Source organism: Acipenser ruthenus, chromosome 8, assembly GCF_902713425.1.
Source record: "Acipenser ruthenus chromosome 8, fAciRut3.2 maternal haplotype, whole genome shotgun sequence".
NCBI classification, from domain to species: domain Eukaryota; kingdom Metazoa; phylum Chordata; class Actinopteri; order Acipenseriformes; family Acipenseridae; genus Acipenser; species Acipenser ruthenus.
The window spans coordinates 40,790,510-40,818,472 of record NC_081196.1 but is presented as its reverse complement, the minus strand read 5'-3'; the positions used below and the strand labels follow the sequence as shown (position 1 = coordinate 40,818,472).

The 27,963-nt window shown below is 38.2% G+C and overlaps 1 protein-coding gene across 3 annotated transcripts in view; it reads right to left on the bottom strand.

Annotated features, from left to right (window-relative positions):
• Positions 1-4,080: 4,080 nt before the first annotated feature.
• The window catches only part of LOC117407093 (male-specific lethal 3 homolog), a 41,332-nt gene continuing 17,449 nt past the window's right edge, over positions 4,081-27,963 (bottom strand). For all 3 annotated transcript variants that reach the window (XM_059028981.1, XM_034011721.3, XM_034011722.3), the window contains 6 exons: positions 27,497-27,655; positions 24,780-25,042; positions 21,161-21,270; positions 20,654-20,753; positions 19,868-19,952; positions 4,081-10,215 (listed from right to left, as the gene is read on the bottom strand). In XM_059028981.1, the coding sequence (XP_058884964.1) occupies positions 10,116-10,215; positions 19,868-19,952; positions 20,654-20,753; positions 21,161-21,270; positions 24,780-25,042; positions 27,497-27,655 (817 nt within the window). In that variant the 3' untranslated portion in view covers positions 4,081-10,115. The remainder of the gene's footprint in view (positions 10,216-19,867; positions 19,953-20,653; positions 20,754-21,160; positions 21,271-24,779; positions 25,043-27,496; positions 27,656-27,963) is intronic.

Here is a 27,963-nt window from a genome sequence, read left to right as displayed (position 1 = left end):
TGTATTGTAACACTTGAAATGTATTTGCTTACGATTGTAAGTCGCCCTGGATAAGGGTGTCTGCTAAGAAATAAATAATAATAATAATAATAATGACTTTCCTACAGATGTCAGGACTGCCCAGGCCCTGACCACCTTCCGGTGCCTCCTCAAGACTCACCTCTTCAGACAGCACCTGTAGAACTCCTTTTCCCTCTGGACACTTATCACTCTTCCTTAAATACACTTTACTTGCTCTTATCTGCTCCCTATTTTACTGCATTTAATCCTGTATTTTAAAGTACTGTAATCTGTCACAAGTGTTATTTAATCTGTAGTATTTTTTATTTAATTATATCCTGATGTAACTATCACTAACACTTATCTGCTCCGTTATTGAATCATATTTTGTCATATACTTGTATCTGCTAGAGCCGAAGTAATTGTATTTTATCTGGACAGGGTGGCCCAAGTACATAATCTTCCAATGCCACATTGGTCAGTCGGTTAGAGCCAAGTACACCGCTATATTGTGGTCAGTAAAATAATGAGCGATGTTCAAAAATATAAATTCAGGCTGACCAGGCTATAGATCAAGCTAAATGTGACGGAACTAAACACAAAATCAACACAATTTTGAGAATTGAAGACATGAACGAAATGGCATTGCATTGTCTTTGAGCTTGCCCTCACAGCTCTGGGAGTGTGTACCTCCTCCCCCCTCAGTCCTGAGTGAAGCAGGGACAGCAGAATTGGGTCGGGATTTTCTGACACTGGGGGCTCAGTTAAAACCAATCTCACTTGTTACCCAAGACATGCAGGGAAGACTTCATGCAAGTGGATCAGCCCAATGCACCACCGAAAGTAAGATAATTTAGCTATGAAATGCCTGTTACATTTTGTTTTAAGAAACCAAGAAATCAGTTACTCTCCATTTACATGGTCATTATCACAATGGAAAACACCTCTCTCTCTGTCCTTGGATTGGGTCATTTAATTAATACTGTGTTCAATTATCAAGTTGTTTATACACACTACAACTTGTTGAATTGCTTTGACAATGTAAATTTGCAGTAATATACTGTTTCCCTATGTTTAATATGGCACACATTGCCAATAATAATAAATACAAGTAAACTGAAGCCTTTCAGCAGTAGATGAAATATAAAATATGGTCCTAGAGTGCCAGAATATTTGTATTGTGTGTGCAATATGTGTGTGTGCAGTTTACCGTGCTGGTACTGGCTCTATTGAAGATGAAAAGGAAACACACATAACACTTAATAAAACTATTTATCTATTCATTTATTTTTATATTTGCAACGTTAAAGTTAGTATGACCTGTACCTATTTTGATAAACTTAGTTAAACTTAATAAACAGTAATCTAAATGTTTAATTGTTGTTAATGAATGTCTTTTGATTTTACACATTTAGGTTAATGCTTAAATTTGACCATAAATATTATTTTAAGTGTTGTATAGTTTTCCTTTTCATCTTAAATAGAGCCAGTACCAGCACTGTAAACTGCACACACACACATATTGCACACACAATACAAATATTCTGGCACATATTTTATATTTCATATACTGCTGAAAGGCTTCAGTTTACTTTTATTTATTATTATTATTATTAATAATAATATTAATAATAATAATAATAATAATAATAATCATAAACATTTACAAACTTGAATTTACCTGTTCAATGTTTAGCTTTCCTATACTGTAGTAGCCTTCATGTTCTACATTTTGAGGTTTTTTTTTTTTTTGTTTGTTTTTTTAAAAGATTCGGAAATTGATGGGGGCAAACTGGAAATGGACAGGCCAATCGGAGTTGCCAAACAATTAAGTTGTCTAAAAATGGATTCTTGACACACACTAATACAGTAAAACAACCTAGTTACCCCTAGATTGTTAGGGGTTACACTCCTCGGAATCAGAACATTTGCTATTTTAAAAAACACCATTAAAAAAAAAAAAAGTTTTTAAAAGAGGCAAGTTTCAGAGCATTGCAGTTGAAGAGGCCAGTGATAAAGTCAGGTTACAAGCTCCAGGACAGCCTGGACTTGCACTGTTCAGGGAATTAAACCAGATATCTCACAATGCATAACTGCTCCCATCAGTGATACTGTAATTGGATTTGCTTTAAATCTCATATTTCTTTGCATTATATAACACTGTTTTAGTTTGCCAAGACATCTGGAAGGCTTTGCATATACAGCATGCAGTATATTAATGGTCAAATAACACAACTATAGTGTTCTACATTGACAAGAGTATTACATGTTAGATGTTATTGATTTATATTCTGTAAAAAACGGAATTAGACTCCCTCACAAACACAGTGACTCATTGTCAGAGGATTTCATGACTGCAGGTTTGAAAATTGTATTTCAAAAGACTAAAATAATGTTCTGCAGTCCCATGTGTCCTTCCAGTGTAAGTATTGGGTTAAATACATGTCAACAGAATCTGACCCAAGTTGGCTTGTGTGCCAACCATGGTAGCTAAACTTGCTGCAATGTATATGCATAGTGTATTATATCTCACACATACAGAGATCCTTGACTTCCATCTGGCCACATCATTACCTACAGTGATCTTTGTGACACTCGGCACTTCATAAATAGACTTCCCATACAAATGTGGCTTAGCACAGCAAATGGGATTGCATACTCGTCCCAAACAAACTGGGTAACTGGACCCTCTATATTTTTCACTTCAATTCTCACTGTTAACTAGTTAAATTCCCTGGAAATGATTAAGAGAAATGACATAATCATTAGAGATTTCTGATAAGCACATGGAGCAATTGCACTCTCCTGAAGGAGAGATAACCACTGGCCTGCACACATTATTGGATTAATCAGATGACAGCATGATGCTGGAACTGTGCGTAGGCCTTCAACTGAAGCAGATGTGTGTAAAGCATAATATATACACACACACATTATGTGTGTGCGTGTGTATATATATATATATATATATATATATATATATATATATATAATAATTTCATGAGACAGATGGGTTCGCTCTCAGGAAACCTTAATCACTTAATGTAAACACAAGTGAGAGTATGTATCCAAGACTTAAATCAATGCATTGGCATGTAATGCAGTATAGTATAGCAAGATATTTTAAATTGGAATGTATTTTTTATTTATGAATGCAATTAGCTATATTGTTTTAATCTCATAACAGTTTCTTATATTAGAAGCCACAGTATAAACCGATAAAAATAAATAAATAATCACAACCAGTAGTACTTGATTACAGGGAGAGAACGGCTTTGGACAACTCCAGTTTATCCTGAAGCTTGGTGGGATGATTACATTTTTCTGGCGGAAATTAACGTCTTTGTTCTTTCCGGTCAGGTAGTAGCAGATGCACCATGATCAAAGTGAATTCCGTGTTTTACAGACAGTAGCTGCCAAGGTTGTCATTTAGAATGAATGGTTTTTATATTTTTTAGACACCATTAAAACATCACTTCAAAATTTCTTTAAAAATGCCTACTGAATCGCTAATTGTATACAGTAAATTAAACAAGACCGCTTTGGTTATGATCAGAGGTCAGAACCAGTGTTTGGTTGTCAGCGCCTACCGTTTCAAACGAGAAGCCTTATCACTACAAACTGCTGTTTCGGCATGTATTCAATCATGCACTGTTACTGTAACGTACTAGAAAAAAATAAAAGTTTGAATTAAATTATCAACATTTGTTTATTATGGCAAGACAAAATAAAACAAAACATTATTTTTGTTAAATACAAATGTGCATTGTTATTTTTAGGGATACAACATTTAATAACTGGTCACTTGACTAGTCTATGTGTAAATTAGACATTTTCTTTTCTATTTTATTTTGCCTATATTTATCCTTTTATTCTTGACTGTGGTCAGGACCATGTGTCTTGAAAACAATTCTCTTAAAATACATAATTAGCAAATGTTTATAATATGATTCTTCAAACTTAATTTTATTACTGGCCATTTTAGAAAACTCAGCGTCGTTCTCATCCACTGACAAGGTGACAATATTTCAAAACGACAGGCTATTTCTATTGTAGTGATAAGGTAAATCTTGATTCCTGTTGTTTTAAGTTGCACTTTTGTGGCTGGATTTTATTTCCGCTACCTAAAATCGGACACACAAAGGATTCGCTCAGGTAACTTGAACGAGAGAAAGGCAAAACACAGCATAGTAATGTACATTGTTTGTAACTGAAATAGAATGCATGCACAATACAATTAAGATTACATTATGATACTGGATCTTTAACAACACAATGGACTTGGAACAAAAATGGCACAATATTAGTGATATTAACTGTTGGTTCATACATTGCTTTGTCAAAATGTCAATCATTGCCCCTCAGTACAATATCTATGCTTTTATTATTTGGAAAGGGAACTTACAAGATAGTACTACTACATTGTTCATGATAAAAAAAACCCTATTTAAATATATTTAGAAAAACAATTTATATAACTATTCTGGATTAATAGAAATAGTTATATAGGGCCAAAACAAATGGTGCCTTAATACGCATTTAATGGCAAACATGCTTCCTGTGAAGGCTTGTAACATACATCATTAACCCTTTAGAGAGAATGGAGTGTCATCACTATCTTGGTATAACAGCTCTATGATGGCAAGTATAATGGAGAACACATTTAATATATTACTAAATACATGAATACTTAGTGTAAAATACATGGCTTTCATTTGCATAAATCAATACTGTGAGGTACAACACATTCACATTTTTAAAGAGACATGAATCCAGAACATTTCACAATAGATCAGGAAAAACTCGTAGCATTACACGAATGAAGGTACTAGCTAAAACTTTTGTCTAGTTAGTTTATGTATTTTCTACTTTGGACATTGCAGAGGGCACGTCTGGTAAATTTAAAAAAGACCCAACTTCCATGTGATCGTTTTAATATTAGATCCAGCTTGATATGTAACTATTTAACATTGTGGTTTTTCTAGCATATTACACCTCATATTCTACAGCTACAATGTACCTACAAATACAATACTTGTGCACCTAATGAAATGATAATATACTTGTGAAATATTAAATGGATCTGCAATAAATATGGTCCGGGATTAATTATTTATCAAACAAATCTGCTCTTGGCAGTTCTACCATGTAAAACTACTCAGTGACAGACCCACAAGTGACCCTTCAGAAGAAAGGGAGAAACTGCAAGCCTAGCAGGAGGGCAGCTACTTCAGAGTGAAAAAGCACTCAGCCCACAGTAGTAATTAACCATTATTAGGTATGATGTGACCAGGCACCAAACAACAAATCTATCTGGGAGGTGTATTACCAAAAAGGGAAACTGGATCTGAACTGGTAGATCCCTGGCTGTTATTTTTATAAAGACACTTTGGATGATATAGCCTATTAGCCAGTATATTGCAGAAAACTAGAACTGAACAATAGCTCCTTAACTCAGGTGAAACACCTTAACTCAGAATTACTCAAATAGGTGTTGTTTCTTATAAATGCAATAAGAACCACTCAGAATCATATACAATATACATGTGGTGTCAAATAGATTTCAATCTACTTCCTCTAAGCCTCCCAAACAAAAAGTGTTTGTTAACCATGTTTTCCATCTGACCTTTGTATACACTGTCTCCCAATAAATCTAAATCATAAGTGTGAATGAGAAGACACACAATACGCTGTGATGGTCATGTACCATCGTAGACAAAAGTATTGGCCCCCTACACTTAATATAAGACTCAAAAAAACATGTTAAATACAAGCATTTAGTGAACATTACCCAGTAATTAATATGACAGAACACCAAAAATACACAATTTCTGGTAGTTTAACAAACAATCTTATATATAAGCACTTAAACAACTTCAAATATTTGTTCAAGTACTGGCACCTTACATTAAGTCTGTAAAAATGTAATATAACAGATTTAAAAAATATATTCATTGATTAAAAGTCAATAGTCAGAAAGAGGTAATTGTTTCCAACATTTTGACAACACAGCATGGGCAAGACAAACAAGTTGGGTTCACATTTGAGAAAAGCATTCATACAACAAAGGAAATGGCCACAGAACAGTATCAAAAATATGGAATACCAAAATCCACAATCACAGCAATAATCAAGTAGTACCACAGAACAAATTCAACTGAAACGCTGGAAAGAAGTGGGCTTCCAAAGAAAATTATGGGCACAGCAGGTAGGAGAATAGTCGGAACAACAAAAAAAAATCCAAAGATTAACAGCCAGAGACTTTGATTTAGAAGCATCAGACATAATAGTGCATGAAAGAACTAGAAAGGCACTTGAACACAGAAGAGTTGCATACCACTTTTAAAGAAAATTCATGAAACAACCAGTCTAAAAATTTCCCCAAGTAATATGAAAAGGAATCTGAAGTATTCAACAAAATTCTCTGGTCCGATGAGACTAAAATAGAAAGTTTCCCCAAAAATGGGCCACAGTATGTTTGGAGGAAGAAAGAAAGAAAAAAAAAAAAAAAAAAAAAAAAAAAAAGGAAAACCTTCAATAAAGAAAACCTTGTACCTACAGTTAAGTTTGGAGGTGGTTCGATGATGATATGGGGGTGTTTTAGCAGTTCAGGGACTGGAGACATGTGGTTGAAGATCGAATGAATGCAGCCATGTAGCAAAACATTCTACAAATGTACAATATCTGTTTTTTAGGCTGATTGGCAGACAGTTTATCTTCCAACACGTCAACTCAGGAATTCTTAAAGAAAACAAAAAGATAAGTTCTGGAATGGCCTTTGCAATCACCAGATCTCAATCCAATTGAAATACTTTAGAAAAAAGCTGTAGCCAAGCATTATGTATCCAATCTGTCTGAGCTGAAGGAAATACGCCAGACAGAATGGGACCAGATTTCATAAACAAGATGTAACATACTGGTTAAGAAGCTGTAATAAAAGAAAAAGGAGGCCACACAAAATACTAAAGCAGGTGTGACAATACTTTTGTCATGAACGAATACTTTAAATTAAATGCATTTTTGTTTTTTTGATTAAGAGTATTGGTTAAATTACTAGAAATGGTGTATTTTGCTTTTTGATTTATTAAAAAGTGGTTCACATTTACTAAAGGCTTGTCCTTAATCTCTTACCTTGAATTCTAGTATAAGCAGCACAGGGTGACAACACTATTGTCTGCGACTGTATTTCTATAACAAAATTACACGATGTAGCATTGCGGAAACAGGTTTCTGACCCTTACTTGACCAGATAGACAGGAATTCGTTCAAAAATAGGAATGATGTTGTGGCTTCTTCAACCACTTGCTTGTTAATGCTACAGATGCACTCCGGAAAGAGACATGTGCAGAACTCTCTGCATTAAAAGCATATCAGGTTTCCTGTACTACAATTTTACAGTGCATTAGAGTTTCACACCTCACATTAATGACAATGAAGATGTAAGGCTACATAAAATTCAATTTAAAAAAAGTTTTTCTAAACAATACCAAAGTTACCAACCAGAAAATACAATCTCAATGGTTCAGTTAGAGAAAAAAAAAAAGAATAAGTAAAATACATTCTATGAGCCATCTCTTGTGTTTAGATGTTGTATTTTATTACAATAAATGTTTTGTTAGACTATAAATGTTATTGGCCAAAAATGTTGCATCCTCTAGAATTTTATGAGAATGAGGAAACTAGGAGAATAATATATCTCTTATTTATCATGTAATCAAAGAAACTACAAAATGATATTGCAAGAGTCTACCTGAACCATTATGTTTCATGTTTCTTCGGTATGTAATTCAATATGTTAACGTAACATTATGCAACAGGTTTCATTCGACTTTATGAAGCAAAATTAGTTAATTCTATAGGGCGATGCAAAACATTTGACCATAGCTGTACTGCACACTTGATTATTTACATAATCTGTAGATTAAATCAGATTTGCCTGTTATTACCTCTCCACAGTTGTAAAACTAAATTGAATCGTCATATAAAAATCGAAGACTGACTGTATTCTTGTTCATGGCAGATTAAATAGTCGTTTAAAATGCCAAAATGACAGCACAATATGTTGGCTTGGAATAAAAGGATTACATTATTGATCTCCACATCCAATTATTACAATAACAGCACTTTTCTTTTAGGTTGGGTCGAACATTGAGGTACTGTACTGTGCTATAGCAGACTATTGCCAACACTGTATAGAGAATTCTACACTGTAGAGTGTAGAATTCTGGACAGCCACCTTAAGGGGTCCAGTATGGATTAATCCAGAGAAACAACTACTTGAGGTAATAATAATAATATCCACTCATGTGTATAATGAGGCTGTAATTATATTGAGGGTTTCTGGCAACATAGAAATAATTAGAGTGCTAGCTCGAGTGATTCATCAATGTCACCAGAAGCCAAAGATATTATTTGTTATAATATGTTGTGACATACCAGACAGAAATGTTAGAACTAGCAGTATTTAACAACTGAAGAAGTTTTGAGAAGAACATTGGAAAATAGAATTAAAAAAATTAACAATTCATTTTAAACTTCAGTATTTTTACTTTATTAACATCTTTTTTGGGTGGGGGTCACTACATATATTATCACAAAGAATTTAAGTAGAAAAGTTTCTTGGCTTTTTTGGAGGGTGCAGTTGGATGATTGACTCTGCTTAGGGCATGTGGCCGACGTAATTTCTTACTAAAATTTATGTTGCTTAAGAGTTCTTGTATTCTGCTGTTCCACACATTTCTCCTTGTCTTCTGTAGATCAAACTTAAACTCTGCAGGCCATTGTTGTTCACTTTGATATTGACATTGTTTTTTTTCCTGTACTGGTGGCCGAGTTTGTTTTTAAAAACAGGTTAGCAGTTCAATCTTATACACAGGCAATCTTACTGTACAAAGGTCTCATACCACAACTGTGTAGAAGACTGTAAAACACCAAAATTATCGTTCACCGTGTTTTATAATGGTATTAACAACAACAATAATACACAGCAACAACAACAATAAACACAGCAACAACCCTCCTTGTGGATGCAGACGAGTTCATTTCAGCAAGGACCTCATCCTATTACTGACAGGTAATAAATAAATGCACACTTTTCGCAATAACTGTTGTAGCAACTACTTTGCAGCTTGTCTATACAAGCAAAGTACATACCAGAATACAGTGCATGTAACCGACAGAAATGCATTTATCATGTATGTATTAGTCTGTTACCAGTGCCACTCTGCTGCTCTATATTTTGTATCTCATGCACTCACTAATGTGAAGTGTTGTCTTCCATGTGCTCAGCAGAGCTGCAAGAGGATCTAAGCATTTCAACGCCAGTCTGAAAAACAGCACTGATGCAAGAGGGCAACATCACAGATCAGCTATGTCGAACCATTTTGTAGACATATTTGTTCTAACAAATATGTAAATATTTTAAGAGAAATAAAAAGGACGTTATGCAATCAAGTACCTGCCCTGTAGTCTGTGTTATTTATTCACATACTAGAAGTCATTAAAATTATCTAATTGTGACTCTTGCTTGTTTTTAACAGTCTAACAGAAGAGATGTTGTACTGTAAACAACCAATGTGAAGTCAAGTTTATTTAAGAAAGGAACATACTTCTGGAAAAAGTTTTTTTTTTTCATATATTCAAGTTCCTATTGAAAATTAAATAGTTTCTTTACATTAAACCATTACGAACAATTGGTTCTACTCCATGGAACTGTATTTAAAACAACGTAAAACTTCCACCGAAAACATTAAATAATGAAACAATGAACAGCATATTTACAGTAATGCTTGTCCACATTTTCTGCCCAAAAACCAAACTGAACAGCTACACCATGAAGAGGAATGCAGTCATTTAGCATTAAAATGTCAATGCAAGGCTCGGACAAAAAGGGATGCAGTGCAACATAGAAACGACAAAAAGATCAAATGTTGTTCCAGTCTTCACCACCACTGTATATCACGTCCAAGCAGCAGTTTTTTTATGAAGGTACTAGGCCTCTTAGTTTTATGAAGGTCGTTCAAAGTCCTTCAGCTGTTAGCGACAGGGCAAAAAAGCCGTAATGTATCGTGCATTAAGTGAAAAGTTCCAATCTGTTTCCATTATTGATTTCTGAATCAGTAGATCGCCCGTGGGCGTTTCATACTGTAGTGGGCCTCTGACGCAGATACATACGCAGATTCAGGAAAGAAATCCTCATGGAACTCTGCCAAAAACCTGCAAAAAAAAAAAAAAAAACACAGGTTTTTTGTTAGCTTTTGTAGGCGATTCATAAAACGTATTCCGTTTGCAACTCTAAAGAACTCAAACTCTTCCACAGTCATGATACCATTACACACTGCAGAATATAGCATTTGCTGTCCACCAGTGCAGCGAGTCAAAGTCTACAGTACACTTTGCAATTTAAATAAAATAAAACAATATATAAAAGAATAAAACATTATCTTGGCTGAATCCATTCTTAATGCTTTCAAAAATTATTTAAACACATCTTTAAAGAGAGAGATTTTTCACACACAAAAAAATAAAAAACCTGTCTACTGACAGTTTGTTTTCTATGGGCCCTGATTTTGAGGAAACGCGGTAAAACACAAACGCAAGGGCAAAGTGCTTCACGTTTGCACTGGATTGTGCCGTTCCCTTCATGTTGTGATTTTGAACTGGCAGAATTCCGGTCTTCCGAATATCTGCGTATGTTTCAAAACACACATTAAAAAGAAGCAGCACTTAAATGTTTCATGACATGGAATAAAATTACTAACACACAGGTATGAAATATGGGCTTTATATTACTTAAGAAAACAGTTTATTTATTAGAAACCCTTAATATTTTACATCAGCACTAAAGTTTATAAAGCTGGAGTGCAGTGGCAAAACAAAGTACCGGAGCTGTCCTAAAAATCAATAATGGTACATTGTAAACAGTTAACCTTTACTAAATTATGTTTAATTATATTAAACTTCCAGCCAAGTCAAAATGCACATACTAACTAAATGACTACAAGCACTTGAAGTATTAAAAAATATTTATACTAGCCCAGGTGGCACAGTTAAATCAGTTACTTCAATTATATTACATTTCCTGTTGCTTTGCCCTTAACTTTATCCTCATAAGAAATCCAAAAGATGTGTCTAACAGGTCCAACAGGTGTAAAATACAAATGCCCTCATTGGAGCGTAACCATATATATTAAAGAAAGGGCTTTATGCACACCTGCTTTTGTGAAAGTCAGTGTCAACCATGAATGCAGAAAGATTGTGCTTCACTAGGTATTCAATTATATAACGAGTTGAAAACTGCAAAGTTCATGAGCATCACAGAACGATCAGAGCAGAGCTCTCCACAGGCAGAAATCACTTCACTCACCCTAACATCAGAGTGGAAATTCACTCAGATCGAAATCACACATGTGTACACGTGGATGATAATTTTGAAACTATACTAACCTTTGAGCTGCTAAACAAAAATGAAATATTTATGCAGTGGTTTAGAGATAATACATAATCCCATTAAATCAATTCAAGATCATTTTCTTTTACTTTCATTTTACTTTCAGGCAGATGCGCCAGCCCTGAAACACTTAAAATGCATACCAAGTGCTTCTCCAGAAAGTGCAGAAAATAGTTTCAAATGTAAAATCTGGTTGGCGTTATAGCCTGTAGTTATGCAACAGTATTTAGATCAGAGTTGGGTGGTGGTATTGCTTTGTGTCATTTCCATCAGTACTTGAGAAAACAGGGATCGCTAAAATTAACTGCGCGTGTGAAAATAAATTGGACCCGACGCGCACTTAATAAAATGGACTGCAAAGGGTTAAGAGCTTAAAACAATTAAAAAGTTCTAATTACGTAAATTATCATCAGTTCAGTTGGAATGAAAACCAGCAGACACAGTGGGTCCCCAGAACCGGGGTTGAAAACCACTTGTCTATAACATTGTTTTAGCATAGACTAGTGGTGACACAGGCATGTTCACTTTAGTCAATAACAGTACAGTTGTCAGAATACATGAATAGCCGTAACAAGAACGGACAATCATAGATTAGATTAGTCTTTTAATCTCCTTTTTTCTTTGCCCCGTACATAGGTAAAAGTGGCCAATGATCACTTTGACAAACTCCTGGGGCAAAACCAATCTTTCAGCCGGGGGTCTGGGGTTGTACATGTCAAGCCATTTCGGACCACTATCCATAGCAAATTTGAAACTTGACCTTGTAGAAAAAGAAATTACTTCACTTACAACTTGTCATTTTACCAGATGGACCAATCTGATAAATCACACATGAGGCTAGTTAACAAACAGTTTTTGAAATGCAGTGTTTGCTCCAGGACTTACTGATTGAGCATCAATTTGGCCCCCTACCAAAATTTTAGGGGGGCATTTTCAAGCTAGGGGGGGGTCAATACGTTTTATGATTTAGAATTGAACACAACCACAGTACTTTTACACATGCCAATACGTTACTGACCTTGTGTTTCTGAAAAACAACAACAAATAAAAATGTAAAAACAAAGTTGACATTTAATATTGTCAGTAAAAATTAAGTCTTTTTAAAATTACCTTGCTAAAAAAACAAGGTGTCCCTACATTACGCAAGTCACTTTTTTCAGCTGTTGTGCAGAAGATCCTTCTTTCCTTTTCATTTCTGAACTTTGCCAGGGCCTTCCCATAATCAAAATTGCCAGTCTATTCCTGAGGGCTGTCTTCAACACAACACAGTCCTGAAGCCCCTCTCCAACAAGACTTGGGGACACGCATATATATTTCCAAATTACATTATAAACCCCATTGTAAAAATGAAGTACAATAAATAAAAAAGATAGTGAAACAAAAAAGTTTGTTTTAATGCTTCAAAAGGATAAAAAAAAAAAAACACAATCTGTATTGTTAGTATGTGAAGTAACGTTATTAGAAAAATAATTCGCGTTACCCAAAATAAAAATAAATAAAATAGCCACACATCATAGCCTGAAAAATTACATATTGACGTTATTATTCATATAATAAAAAAAAAAAAAAAAAAAAAAAAAAATCAAGCATGTTTTTGTAGAACATAAAGTAAACAAAAAGTTTAGGCCGCAAAGAGATAACTTTACAATGTCCTGCTGTGTTTCATTGCCCGGTGCAGCATTTCTCTCATTGTGTTATAAACTAAAACATCAAAAAGTAACGCTGCTCTTCGATCCCTTTAATTCAGACACTCCAAGTTGCCACTAGGAAGGTTAAAAACCATGACTCTGAAAATCAATTCTTGCCCCACTGGTGATGCTGTCCCACTTATCTGTATATTTTTAGAAATGCAATATATTTGGCCATACCACAGCTTTGCCTACTAAGCACATCATTTTACTTTCTCCTAAAAAAAAAAAAAGAAAAAAAACGAATTCATGCAGTTCCCTTCCTGGAATTAAACACATGACTAGTGTACAGCGACATTTTATTTATTTTTTGTAGTTGGTCTCAAAGGCTTAGTTAAAAATCCAATAGGAAAGCATAGCTGTGAAGCTTATTAGCTGAGGCATTCCATTAGAAATGATTACACCACAGAGCGATTGGAGTCATTGTCTCGGATTTGGATGAAACTGGTTTTATAGAGAAAAACAAAAGCATGCAGAACTGTTGGCCTTTTCTAAGACATAATCTATTTGTATATACATAACAGAAGCACATGCCATAGCACAAGCAATAGGGTGTAGGGCACTATGATTCCAGTGCAACAAGTGCTAGGTGTTCTGGAGCTAAATCTGTTCACCAGAATGGCCCAGAGAAGCATCCCTTTGAAGACTGCTCCTTGTGAATCAATAGTGCAGTCTTGGATATAGAAGCATCATCTACCTACAAGTCTGTCAGATCTGTATAGCAAGCAAAATGATTATTTAGAGATATCTCAAACAAATGTATAGATATCTCAAATTATTTTAAGATATCTAAAAAAACAGAGATATATTTAAATGATTTCCAGATATATTTAAATGGAGCTTTAAATGAGATACCGGTATCTAAAATGCATTTTCAGATATCTTTAAATCATTAACCCTTTGCGGTCCTATGTCTGACCTGGTCTGACATCACAATTTTCCCTTTCCGGTCCAATGTCAGACCCTGTCCGACATCAAAGAGACGTAAAAAAACAGGTCTCTAGTCATTTTTTCTCCGGAAAAAGCAGAGAAAACCATTCAATGGCCGAGTGAGACCGATAGAAGCCAAAAAAAAAAAAAAAAAGGGGGGGGGCGTATCTCATGAATACTGATAGACCCGACACCACATAGATAACACAGACATACACAAACAAGATAGCTGCTTCCGCATCCAGTGCTCAGAGAATATCACAGACATTTGCAGAGCTTTTTGAGATGTTATAGTAATAAAATAACGACTTGGATCGCATTATTGAGGAGTTTGGTGATAAAACGAGTGACCAAGAGATGATTTAATCGGTATGTACTATTATTACGAGTTATTTGAAAAATATAGCGAACGAGGGGTGGGAAGTGCTGGAGATGCAGTACTGAGTGTCCTGTTGATATGCAGTGCCTTTTAAACCTGTTTTACTGTGAAAAATACTTTTAAACAGCGCGTCTAAAATAAACTGCACGTGTGAAAATAAATTGGACCTGACACGCGCTGAATAAATGGACCGCTAAGGGTTAAGATCTTTGAGATCTCTTTAAATCATTTTCAGATATCTCTAAAATGAACAGGGAGTTATGTCGAGAAATCTTAAAATGATTTAGCGATATCTAAATGAGTGTGGCGTATCATGCAAGCAAAACTTTATTTAAAGATATCTGTAAATCAATTTGAGATTTCAATTGCATTTTTAGACATCTCAAAATGAAATTAAGACATCTTAAAAATTGTTTATTTACAGGTATCTGAAATGCATTTAAAGATATTTATAAATGATTTACAGATACAGTTGTCTACGGAACACCTCCTAAGAGAACACTTCGTCCAAGGTAACACCCTTGTGGGGAAACACCCTTGTGGGGAAACAGATTTTTCCCATTGTAAATGCTCCAGCTAAAGGAACAGGAACTTCGCTTAGAAGACCACCTTCTTGGCACCGATAGCGATTCGCTCACAATGGATACAGTACTGTTTCGTAACCTGATAACTCAAACTTAAATTAAAATAGTTTATTCTTTTCAAAAGCGACTTTTCATCGCAAGTGTCTTGAGGCACACAGATTGGTTTATTAAATCTTTCCAGAACCGCCGTCATGTTATTGACTTGTTTTGTATTCTGAGTTCCACGAGTGGACCTCATCGCTAAAAAATGGCATGTAAACAAACGGCAAAATGCGGCGCGGTTTCTCTTGCTACAAAAAGTTGGAAATTGTGAGTTGCTTCACCATTCTGTTAAATAATTTGCATGTCTTTTATGTTCTGCTGCATTTAAAATGTGTGTAGGGGTGTGTCACAAAGACGGCCGGAGTGGGTGGCGTCAGACCAGAAACAGGAACACAAACGACAGAGAGATGTGGTTTGGTATAAGCTGGGCGCGTGATCGCGCTCAGCATTTAATAAACAGAAAATAAAAAGGTTTTAACAGACAAAAACACGGGACACGGCACTACACGCCACAATAAAAAGACAAACAAAACGTACTACTAAACACTTAAACGGTGCACGGAGGGACAAACAAACACGGTGAGTACAAACACTTCTAGATATTATTTTTACTTTACTATTTTACGGTCTCCTTCTCTCTCTCACCCGTTCTCCACTCTCGAACACCCAACCCTGAGTGCAAGAAATGTGCGTCTATATATACTATTGTGCTTGGATTCAATTACTAATTAGTTATTCACTTGAATCCCAGCACGTGAATTAATTCTGTGCAACCCCGTGCTCACATATTACATTTAACCAGCACGTGAAGTGATTTGTGCTCTCCTCGTGCCTAAATACAAATCTACACTTTTTAAATACACGTGAAACACAGACCCGTTTATATCCCGTGTACCAATCTATACACCAACATTTACACACGCACGCATACACACAAATGCACACAGGGACGGGGCACATTGCCACATATACCCCCCCTTGTGCGCAGCACACATGGCCTCAACGGCCACCTCCCCCCTTAAAAACCCAGCAGTCCAGGACAAAGTCTCGGGCTGGGAAGGGAGGCTTCAGTGGGCCCATGGCTGGAAATGCTGTCAGCTCCCCTGCCGGTAGTGGCACGGCTGACAGCATGCTGGTCCCGTCCTGCAGCGAAAAAGCTGCGGGGGCAGGTGGTCCCCCGACCTCCCCCTTCTTCGTAGCCGGCAGCTCCCTCCTGTGGGGCTCCGGCCACAAGAACTCCTGCAGCGAAACTGCTGCTGGGGAAAGTGGTCTCCAGACCTCCTCCCCCTTCTTCGTGGCCGGCAGCTCCCCTTTCTGGGGCTCCGGCCACCGTACTCCCTGCGGAGGTACGGGCAGCAGAGGCAGCTCCTGCTCCTCTGCTCCGGGCGGTGGCGGAGGCAGAGGCAACTCCAGCTCCTCTGCTCCTGGCGGTGGTGGAACCAGCAGGCATTCACCCTCTGCTGGTGGAGGTGGGACCAGCAGGTATTCACCCTCTGCTGGTGGAGGTGGGAGGGGCAAGCAGTCCTCCCACTGCGGTGGAGGTGGAACCAGCAGGTATTCACCCTCTGCTGGTGGAGGTGGGAGGGGCAAGCAGTCCTCCCACTGCGGTGGAGGTGGCGGAGGTAGAGGCGATGGGGCTGATGCTGGCCACTCAGAGGGAGGCTGTGGCGGTGCTGGCTCCCTCTGCTGTGGCGGCTGGGCATGTGCGCGCCGTGCTGCCTTCAGCAGCATAGCTCGAGGCTGCTGGGGGACACCAGCATCCTGCCCTTCTCCCCCCCAAAAATTTTCAGGGGGTTGAGCCTGTAACTCCTCCCCTTCTGGCTCTTGGGACGGCACCAGCAGGTATTCACCCTCTGCTGGTGGAGGTGGGACCAGCAGGCATTCTCCCTCTGCTGGCAGCTTGGGTCCTACGGCTGTGGACGCACCGACTCCTCCCTTTTGGGCTGTGGACGCACCGACTCCTCCCTTTTGGGCTGTGGACGCACCGACTCCTCCCTTTTGGGCTGTGGACGCACCGACTCCTCCCTTTTGGGCTGTGGACGCACCGACTCCTCCCTTTTGGGCTGTGGACGCACCGACTCCTCCCTTTTGGGCTGTGGACGCACCGACTCCTCCCTTTTGGGCTGTGGACGCACCGACTCCTCCCTTTTGGGCTGTGGACGTTCGGGCTCCCCCCACTCAGGCGTAGGACGTTCGGGCTCCCCCCACTCAGGCGTAGGACGTTCGGGCTCCCCCCACTCAGGCGTAGGACGTTCGGGCTCCCCCCACTCAGGCGTAGGACGTTCGGGCTCCCCCCACTCAGGCGTAGGACGTTCGGGCTCCCCCCACTCAGGCGTAGGACGTTCGGGCTCCTCCCACTCAGGCGTAGGACGTTCGGGCTCCTCCCACTCAGGCGTAGGACGTTCGGGCTCCTCCCACTCAGGCGTAGGACGTTCGGGCTCCTCCCACTCAGGCGTAGGACGTTCGGGCTCCTCCCACTCAGGCGTAGGACGTTCGGGCTCCTCCCACTCAGGCGTAGGACGTTCGGGCTCCTCCCACTCAGGCGTAGGACGTTCGGGCTCCTCCCACTCAGGCGTAGGACGTTCGGGCTCCTCCCACTCAGGCGTAGGACGTTCGGGCTCCTCCCATTTGGGCTGTGGACGCTCAGGCTCCTCCCGCTCGGGCTGTGGACGCTCAGGCTCCTCCCATTTGGGCTGTGGACGCTCAGGCTCCTCCCATTTGGGCTGTGGACGCTCAGGCTCCTCCCATTTGGGCTGTGGACGCTCAGGCTCCTCCCGCTTGGGCTGTGGACGCTCAGGCTCCTCCCGCTTGGGCTGTGGACGCTCAGGCTCCTCCCGCTTGGGCTGTGGACGCTCAGGCTCCTCCCCATAACTGCGGAAGGGACAGTGGGCGAACAGGTGATCCTGGTCGCAGAGGAGGCACCCCGGCGATGGCTTGTTACATCGCCGTGGATGCCTGGCCCTTAGGCGGCACTCCTCCTCCCTGTCCTTCACCTCTTTATCTGTCTCCCGCTTGGGCTGTGGAGGCAAAACCAGCAGGCATTCACCCTCTGCTGGTGGAGATGGGGACAGCAGGTACTCCTCTGCTGGTGGTCCTGCTACCTGGGCTGCTGTTCCGTTTATCGTTGCCTCCAGGTAGCTGAGGAGAAACTCCACACCTTCCTCCAAGGTGTTTGGGGTGTGTTCCTGCTGATAGGCCTCCCATCTCTCACTGTCCATCATCCACAGGGCCCGAACGACTATGGGCAGAGCCTGGGCCTCCAGCCCAGCATTCTCCAGGAACCAGTCCCGCCATTTTGTGGCGTCTTCTGCCATTATATATTTTTACAAAACCCCTCCTGGTCTGACGCTTGGAGGCGCGGCTATCCCACTTCTGACACCACGTGTCACAAAGACGGCCGGAGTGGGTGGCGTCAGACCAGAAACAGGAACACAAACGACAGAGAGATGTGGTTTGGTATAAGCTGGGCGCGTGATCGCGCTCAGCATTTAATAAACAGAAAATAAAAAGGTTTTAACAGACAAAAACACGGGACACGGCACTACACGCCACAATAAAAAGACAAACAAAACGTACTACTAACCACTTAACAAACGGTGCACGGAGGGACAAACAAACACGGTGAGTACAAACACTTCTAGATATTATTTTTACTTTACTATTTTACGTTCTCCTTCTCTCTCTCACCCGTTCTCCACTCTCGAACACCCAACCCTGAGTGCAAGAAATGTGCGTCTATATATACTATTGTGCTGGGATTCAATTACTAATTAATTATTCACTTGAATCCCAGCACGTGAATTAATTCTGTGCAACCCCGTGCTCACATATTACATTTAACCAGCACGTGAAGTGATTTGTGCTCTCCTCGTGCCTAAATACAAATCTACACTTTTTAAATACACGTGAAACACAGACCCGTTTATATCCCGTGTACCAATCTATACACCAACATTTACACACGCACGCATACACACAAATGCACACAGGGACGGGGCACATTGCCACAGGGTGCTATGTTAATTTGGTTTGACAGTTAGTTTGTCTGTTACTATATTATTATAGTTTACTAACATACACTTGCATATTGTTTTTCTTTTACTTATTCAGTTAATGTCATATGTTGATGCACGTGCATAATGACAAGTAATACGTATTTATTTATTTATTGATTTATATTGTGTCTGACGGCTAACTCCGTCTTAGAGAACACTTCACTTGCTTCCCAAAGGGTGTTCTGTTAGCCGGAGACTACTGTATCTCTAAATATTTCAAGATAATGTAAAATGCAATTTGACTACTAAAGTATTTAATTTTGTGGATGGCATTACCTTAAAAGAAGTCTCAAACTAGGCTTTCTAATGTTGTCCATTTATCAAATCAATGAATTGAAAACATCAACTTGCAAACAAGCTATTTTACTGCACTGCCCATCAACACTAGTATACGCATACATGGGAGTAATACCATTTACTGTGTAGCAACGTATTGTGGCTGAGACAGACTAACGTCACATTATCATTCAAAGCACAGTACTATACTGCAGAGTGATTAATCAAGATCGATTATGATTAACAACGTATTAGATTGAACATTCATACTAACGCTTAACTGAATCTTAATGAATTCTGGAAACTGTAGTGCACCCTTGTAAACTGACTAAAAGCAAGAGACTTCTGAATAACACTACTGCTCAGGACAGATAGACAGACAGATTAGATCGATATAAAAATGTAGATACAGCTCATGTTTATTGGGACCGTAAAGTCAGTTATTAATACAAGTTAAATGTTACCTCAGGAACAACTCCAGATGCTTCACTAAAGCCTTCAGATTTTTGTCAGGAATGTGCATCTTTCCCAGGATTTCTGGAAGCTTAACTGAAAACAAACAACATTTGTTTAGTTTTTTTTTCCTTTCTAAACCCACACAAGATACAATTTGATGTCAACAGCTGACAAGTATTAACACAAAACAAAGTTAAAACATTATAAAATTATAATGTACTCTCCTTTAAGAATTCAACTGATACCTGTATCTCAATCACAATTGAAAAACACGTTAATAGTAAAATTGATTTAATTAACTTTTTTTTTTTTTTTTTGTAAATGGGCTTTTAAAAATCATCCAAACCTTATTTTTTTATCTACATGCAGAAAGTACAAATGAGATGGCAGCATGTTAATAAGAAACTAATCTTTATTAAAGCTATAATGAAAAATAAAGTATTTTATGCTGCACACCCTATTGCAAAACGTTATGCGTAACTGTATTTACATTAAAAGATGAGTCGCTTCTGCTTTTAAATGAAAAAAGTAAGACTTAAGATTTTAAAAGCCCATTTGTTGTTTCACAGAAAAAAAAAAAAAAACTAAATTAAATCAATTTTACTATTAATGCATTTCTCAGTTGTGATTGAGATGCACGAACAGGCGTCAACTGAACTCTTAAAGGAAAGTATAAAAGTCGGGAGTAAAACACTGAAAATCAGAAGCACTAATTAGTGTCAAAGTGTCCAGGGAGATTCAAAGCATGGTTACAGGGGTTCCTGGAATAGAATATGTATTTTACACACACGTACCAAAGAGGCGGAGCAGATGTTGTGATCCATACATGTATGATGGAGGAGGGGGCTGATCACTCTGTGGATAATTGTCAGGGGTCAGTTTCCAACACAGCACCTAAAAAACGGAGGGAAATCCAAAATAACTGTAAATAGTGCAGGACTAAGACTTTCAAAACAACACCATTACTAAAAGCGTATATATATATGTGTGCCGATAAGACTACACAAATACACCCTGAATGAAAAAGCAGTTGAAACCAGTTTCAAACTAGACATTGGTGTGTGAACAAAAACAGTCAGCGAGTCATTTTGCATTTATAATATTTTCATCCAAGATCAGTTCTTTTATTCTATGTTTTTTACATGTTGGACCACCCCAACCGTTTTCAAATGCAGCAGCACTTTACCTTATGTATACCATATATTCAATTCACAGATGATACTAAATGTGATTGCAGAAAGGCACGACAAATTCCAGATGACCTAATACACAATTCTAGCTAATTTTATTCCACACTTTACCTCATTTAATTCATTATTTCTCCTCCCTTCCCGTCCCGATAACATTGAGCTTCCCTCTTTGCTTGGAGTCAGTGTAAGAGGAGAAGAAGAGCCGCTGTGAACAGGAGTTTCTGCAAGAAACAAGTTCCTGAGATACAGTACATCCCCAGGAATGATATACATACAAAGATACAGCTCTATGTATCATGAAAAAGTAAAATCACCAAGCCCGATATCCACTGCAGCATGTATCTGTAAAAAGGCAAGTGTGACATTACTAACTGACTGAGACTAACAAATCCACAGATTGATACTCAATAACTATGCTAAAGAATGTTGTAACCAAGTTTTACCACAACTGGACAAGCAGTGCCCCAAACACAAGCAGAAATGGAATACCGTATGCAAAGAGACAGACAAGCACCACTCTACATCCTCAGATTTCAATACTCTCAATAACTTCTGCTAAAGAACTTCAACCATCAAAATTGAACAAGGAATCCTCAAAAAATATATGTAAAACTCCAAAATACATAAATACAGTGCCTTGCAAAATTAACAAGGACCAGGGGTCACAAATTGAGATTAGATAAAGGGGCATTCAGAACAGAAAATAGGAGGTACTTTTTTACACAGAGAATTGTGAGGGTCTGGAACCAACTTCCCAGTAATGTTGTTGAAGCTGACACCCTGGGATCCTTCAAGAAGCTGCTTGATGAGATTCTGAGATCAATAAGCTACTAACAACCAAACGAGCAAGATGGCCGAATGGCCTCCTCACGTTTGTAAACTTTCTTATGTTCACTCTCATGCTTTCTGGCAAACTCCAGACATGCTTTCAGATGGTACTTTTTGAGTAACGGCTTCTTTCTTGCCACCCTCCCATACAGGCCAGTGTTATGCAGAGCTCTTGATATAATTGACTGGTGCACCATTACTCCACTCCCAGCCACTGAACTCTGTAGCTCCTTCAAAGTGATTGTTGGCCTCTCTTTGGCTTCTCTCACAAGTCTCCTTGTTTGAGTTTTGAGGGACGGCCTTTTCTTGGCAGTGCCTGGGTGGTGTGATGCAGCTTCCACTTCCTGATTATTGCTCCAGCTGTGCTCACTGGGATATCCAAACACTTGGATATTATTTTGTACCCTTTCCCTAATCTATGCATTTGTATTACTTTATCTCTAACTTCTGTAGAATGCTCTTTGGTCTTCATTTTCCTTCAGATTCACAGCCTGACCAATGATCCTTCAAACAGTGGGGTTTTTATCCAGAAAATGTGACAGCAACTTTAATGGTTCACAGGTGGAGGCCAATGGTAAGGCAATTGTGTCCTCGTTAGGGCAATTTCTTTCATCTGTGTAAACTGGGAGCTTCCACAGCACAGGGGTTTAATACTTATGCAAGCAAGATATTTCAGTTTTTTATTTTTCTTAAAAATATTTCCCAACATAAAACCAATGTCACCTTACAATAATTGATTTTGAGTTTCAGTGTTATAAAATAAAATATCAAACAGAACGAAATTTCAATGTACCATTTGTAATTCAGTAATATGAAAGAATTGGTCAGGGGTCTGAATACTTTTGCAAGGCACTGTATATAAGCAAGTATAGGCACTTTCCTATCTATATTGCCAGTGATTAAATAAATATATTTTCCATGTAGTTATGTACAGTTATGGCCAAAATGTTTGCATCACCTAGAAATTTAGGATTGAGACATTATATATATATATATATATATATATATATATATATATATATATATATATATAAACATTTTATTTATCACGTAATCATAGAAAATACTAGGGCTGCAACAAAGGGTACATTATGACCTTCGAAAGTTCGGAACACATTACCGAAGGAAGGTTCGCACCTTTGATGGTACTCATTTGCATAATTTACTGGTGACGTCACCATAGCTACTTGTTTACATTTTATTGAAAATCCTATTATTTTACAGGTAAGCCATATAAATGGAATAAAATATTCATATGTAGTTTAAAAATACATTATGAAGAACAGTAATCATGTTTTTATAATTGAAATAAAAATAAAAATACCCGTTGTTCATTTACACGTAACTGATGTTGCTTGCACATACGCTTGCATTGCAGCAGCACTAACTGCATCGGACTTCCGTCACAGTCACATTTTACTACTGAACTTACAATTGTAAAGTGACCCCAGAGATTGGATGTGCCTCCATGATACATCAACAATCGATTGCTCAGTTTGCATTCAACTTTTTTTTTGGTCGTCTGGGCATTAACAAAAAAAAAACCCAAATAGCAGAGGGGTTTCGAGACATTTCTTTCAATACAGCTTACGCTATCGCTTTGCTGTCGAGATGGTGAATGAAGAAATTTGCCTCTGGTTAACACAGGCTGGAGGGGGAGGGACAGATGGTGCTCAGTTTTTTCGAAATTAAAATTATTAGTGTTAGCGTATATTTTGTATGTTTCAAACATATTCTACCATAGCACTTCTCTTACACTGTCTTGTACACTAGGTATTCAGTACATATTTTACTGAAGCACTACAACCGCTATAGGTACCCCCAGTGCTTGGGATAATATACCCTGCTCCATACAAGGCAGCGGCACATATAGAGTTGCTACATATAAAGATTTGGTTGGATTTTAATACAACTTTTGTTTAAGTAATATACATTATAAAAATAAAAAGATCGAATTTTGCATGCAAGTGACATTTAATGTGTGATTTATAGTATTCACACATTGTCAAACGACACACCACACAGGTTTAAAACAATCTTTGAATTTCCGGCTACTGAACGAACCTTCTAATACAGCCCTAGAAAATACAAAATTATATTGCTAAAGTCTACCGTTACCCAGAATAGTAGTACACTATTTCATGTCACTTTTTTACATTTCAGTTTTTCATTAAATATATAGAAAACTACAAAGCAGTATGTAATTTAATATGTTAACATAACATTATTCAGCAGTTTTCATCTGACTTTATAAAGCAAAAATTGTTAATTCTAAAGGGTGATGCAAAACTTTGTGCCATAGATTTACAATTCAGAAAGTGTCACCCAATGGCTTACACACAATATACATTTAAGTTGCTAAAATACACCTCAAACTACATCCTTTAGGTTGGTCAGACTTCAGGGCTTCGTACAATCCAATGTAGAAAGCGATACAGAAGAAATAGCCTTTTTGGTTTACACTACTATGGGGTTTTAATCTTTAACCTTATTAAACCCTACTCAAGCCCAAGGCTGACAAGAAGCTGAATTTTCAGTGGTTCTTTACCAACAGTTATGGTAAATTTCTTGCATAACTAAAGGACTGAAGGATACACTACTCCCTACAATATTTGTCTCTGAAGAGAGACACAGGAAGAAACTGCTCTAGTGTCCTATTATGAGCCTCATGCATACATTATATTAATAACACATTTTCAGGTGTACTTGAACGTTGTGTGAAGTCTACAATATATAAATGTTCTCAACGCTTTATAATTGTCAATCATTACCTGATCTATTTTCAATTAAGAAAAAAAAAAACATGATTTAAAAGTCACATCTTGTCTCCTGTAAATGCTGTACAAGACACACACTTACATTACATTTGAAACAGGATTAAGCTCTTAGCTTGCATACATACTCTTGTCTAAATGCAGGAACAGCTTTGGCAGTGGAGCGGGGGTCTCTGCATGACGGCGCTTGGGCTGTGGGGAGGCACTGCTTTCGGAGAGCCGGTCTCCCCCGGATGCGTGTCTCGTCGATCTCCGTAGTGACTGCAGGGCTTCGGGCTCCGCCTTCTTGCGCTTGGGCGTGGAGACTTCGCTCACAGTGGGCTGGCTATCCGTGGACTGGGGTGTGGAGGGGTGCAGAGGAGGGGGACTGGGAGACAGTTCTTCAAGGCTCCTGCAAAAAAATCATAAATCATTAAACCCCCTCAGCAAATCAAAATGTTCAGTTTATAAAATATTCCACCTTTTCTCAACAATACTAAAAACGGACCGTACTTAACCGTTTTAATTAATCTAGCTCAAAGCGTCCACACTAAAACATTGTTTCACGTTTAGGTCGGGTTTAATGCGTACAAACAATATTGAAAATAGTTTGGTTACAGTTCCTAGCAGCACAATGGACTGTGGGGCTTAATATGATAGTATCCCACCATGCACTGTCATGCAAATTTATATTTAATCATATCCTGATGTAACTATCACTATTATCTGCTGTATTATTGAATTGTGGTTTGTCACACTTGTACTTTGCTTGAACAAAAGTTATTGTATTTCTTGCTCTTATTGTATTACTTGTATTGAAATGTATTTGCTTACGATTGTAAGTCGCCCTGGATAAGGGCGTCTGCTAAGAAATAAATAATAATAATAATAATAATAATAATAATAATAATAATAATGCAAATATGGAATACGTAGCGCTGCTTAGCATGAAGGTATCAGTGATGGAGAAGGCAGCAACGGTCTCGCCACAGGCAAGTTGCATAGGCTCCTGCACTGGTTATGTTCTTTCTAAGTGCTTCTTGTATGCAAATAGACATTTTATTATATCATAAATAGTTGTTCTCAACTCTTTTAGGCTTCTGTTCTGAGTACTGTATTTGTAATGTCCACGTGACAAAACATATCAGAAAGCATTTTGGGATATTGGAGGATACACAAAAAATGTAGTTCGGTATTACAGCGTCCACACTTCTGACAAACCGCACTACCTGATGCGATCTCATTTAGAACCGGACTTGAGACTCCCCCGAGGTGGTCTCGAGTACGTATTAAACTGCACCGTGTAGACGCTAACCGTATTTAGCACTTTTAAGCCGGTTAAAAGGCAACTAATATGGTTTAAAAGGCATAGTGTGGACAGGGCCATAGTCTTTCTGTTTAGTGCTGCAATAGTTAAATGACCATTCCAGTCCTCCAATAGATCTGGAAAATCACCAGTCACAAACTTCACAGAATTGTGCTTGTTAATGGAACAGTTTAGATAACCACAGCAATTTATAAAACATATCCAGACTAAAAAATATTTTTTATTTACAAAACAGCCATTCTTCCCTCTACCCCCATTAAGTTTTACATTGCTTTCCCACTGGACAAAAACTTTTTCTCTCTCTCTTCTTTTTTTAAATTCACACGCATCTCAGCATTTATTCAGGCAATTAATCAAACCGATAGCAGTAAACAGACCTGACTATCAGAGAAACAGATGATTTGTGGAGTCAGCCAATTGCTTTTGTCAATATCTAAGTGGGGTCAATTCAAGGACATGTTCCAAGCCGGGCATTCTACATGCAGCACAGCCTTATCGATGCTTATAAACAATGGATTTTAAATGTAATAGTTTGTAATAGTTTGAAAGATTAGAGTCGATGTATGAATTACATTTTTTTTGGACATAACTGAAAATTATAAACATTCAGAGGTGACCCTCTTTGTATTAGTTGCTTTAAATCTGCATACTCTCCATCTAGGGCAAGTGCAGGGAGATACAGCTCATCTGTTACACTGCGGCACTGATAACTACAGGTCACATTTGCCTTGATCAGCACCTAGATAAAAACGACAGTCAGGCCTACACATAGCGCAGGCTATGACAGTATTAGTGCGTTAATCCTCAATATCATGAAATTAAGCTGGGAAGCCAGCTCAATCGGCTTTAGATTTCAGTGTTGTCTGGGGGAGGGGAGGGTACCTGAGGTTTACAGAACTTAAAGTCAGGAGGCCAAATTTAAAATTGTTTAAAAGATTTAAGGGAATTTGCCTCAACGACGACAGCTGTAAATTTAACATTACAGCCATTAGCATCAGGAAAACGTAGACAATATACATCTACTGTATGCATACAAATGTGACAAGTCCTCCATTCACAGAAATCGACTGGAAAGAAGAAAGAAAGCAATCCATCTCTTTTGTATAAACACACATTGATATGGAGGGGCTAGTAAACACCACACTGTATCAATTACATTAAAATAAAAAAAAAATATGATTTTGGATTACGTATATAAGTCTGGTAGTGCTTTCATATCATTGTGTGACTCGGTTTATAATAGAATACCACCAATTGAATTGCTTTTTAAAACCAATTAAGGTGTTGAATCTGGTTCAGATCTGACCTTTAAAGTTTTTCTGTGAACATTTTAAGGACGTCTGTGCTTTGAACATGTGCTCTTCAGCAACATTTCTAACACACTGCAAATGTCAAAATGATTGTTTCTGAATACTGTACAATTTAAAAAAAGGTCAAATTTCAGTCATTCTGTTCCTTCAATGGACATAACCCCATTTGTATTACAGCAAACTACCAAAAGAGTGACAGTTAAATTTCACAGTGTCCATTTAAGTTTACCTGCTGGAACTGGCAGAGTTGTCTTTGATTGGTAGAAAGAACTTGGAAGAGGTCACCTTCTTGAACTGGGCATGTTCATAAGGGTACAGCAGGATCATTGGAAGTGTGAAGTCAAAGGTAATCCGCAAACCATCCACCATTTCTTTACAAAGTTCAACACTGTAGGAGGGAAGCAACCACTTAGTAAAGCAATTGACGTAGTTTAAAATCTAAAATTAAGCTGTCACAAAAATATCAAGTACAGCACCCCCTGTTCAACTGTTCGAGGTGTAAAAGCCAGTTCTCAGAATAGTTTAAATATGAGAAATACTTAAAACACTATTCAAACTACATTCGCATAAAAAAAAAAAAAAAAAATCAAGTTGTTTGACACTTTCTCGTATTCCTATATTCTGTGCCGTACTAAGTGTGCTAAAAAAAGGTTTTCCTTAGGAGGAATACAAGGATGTACTGCAGGTCGATTAGTC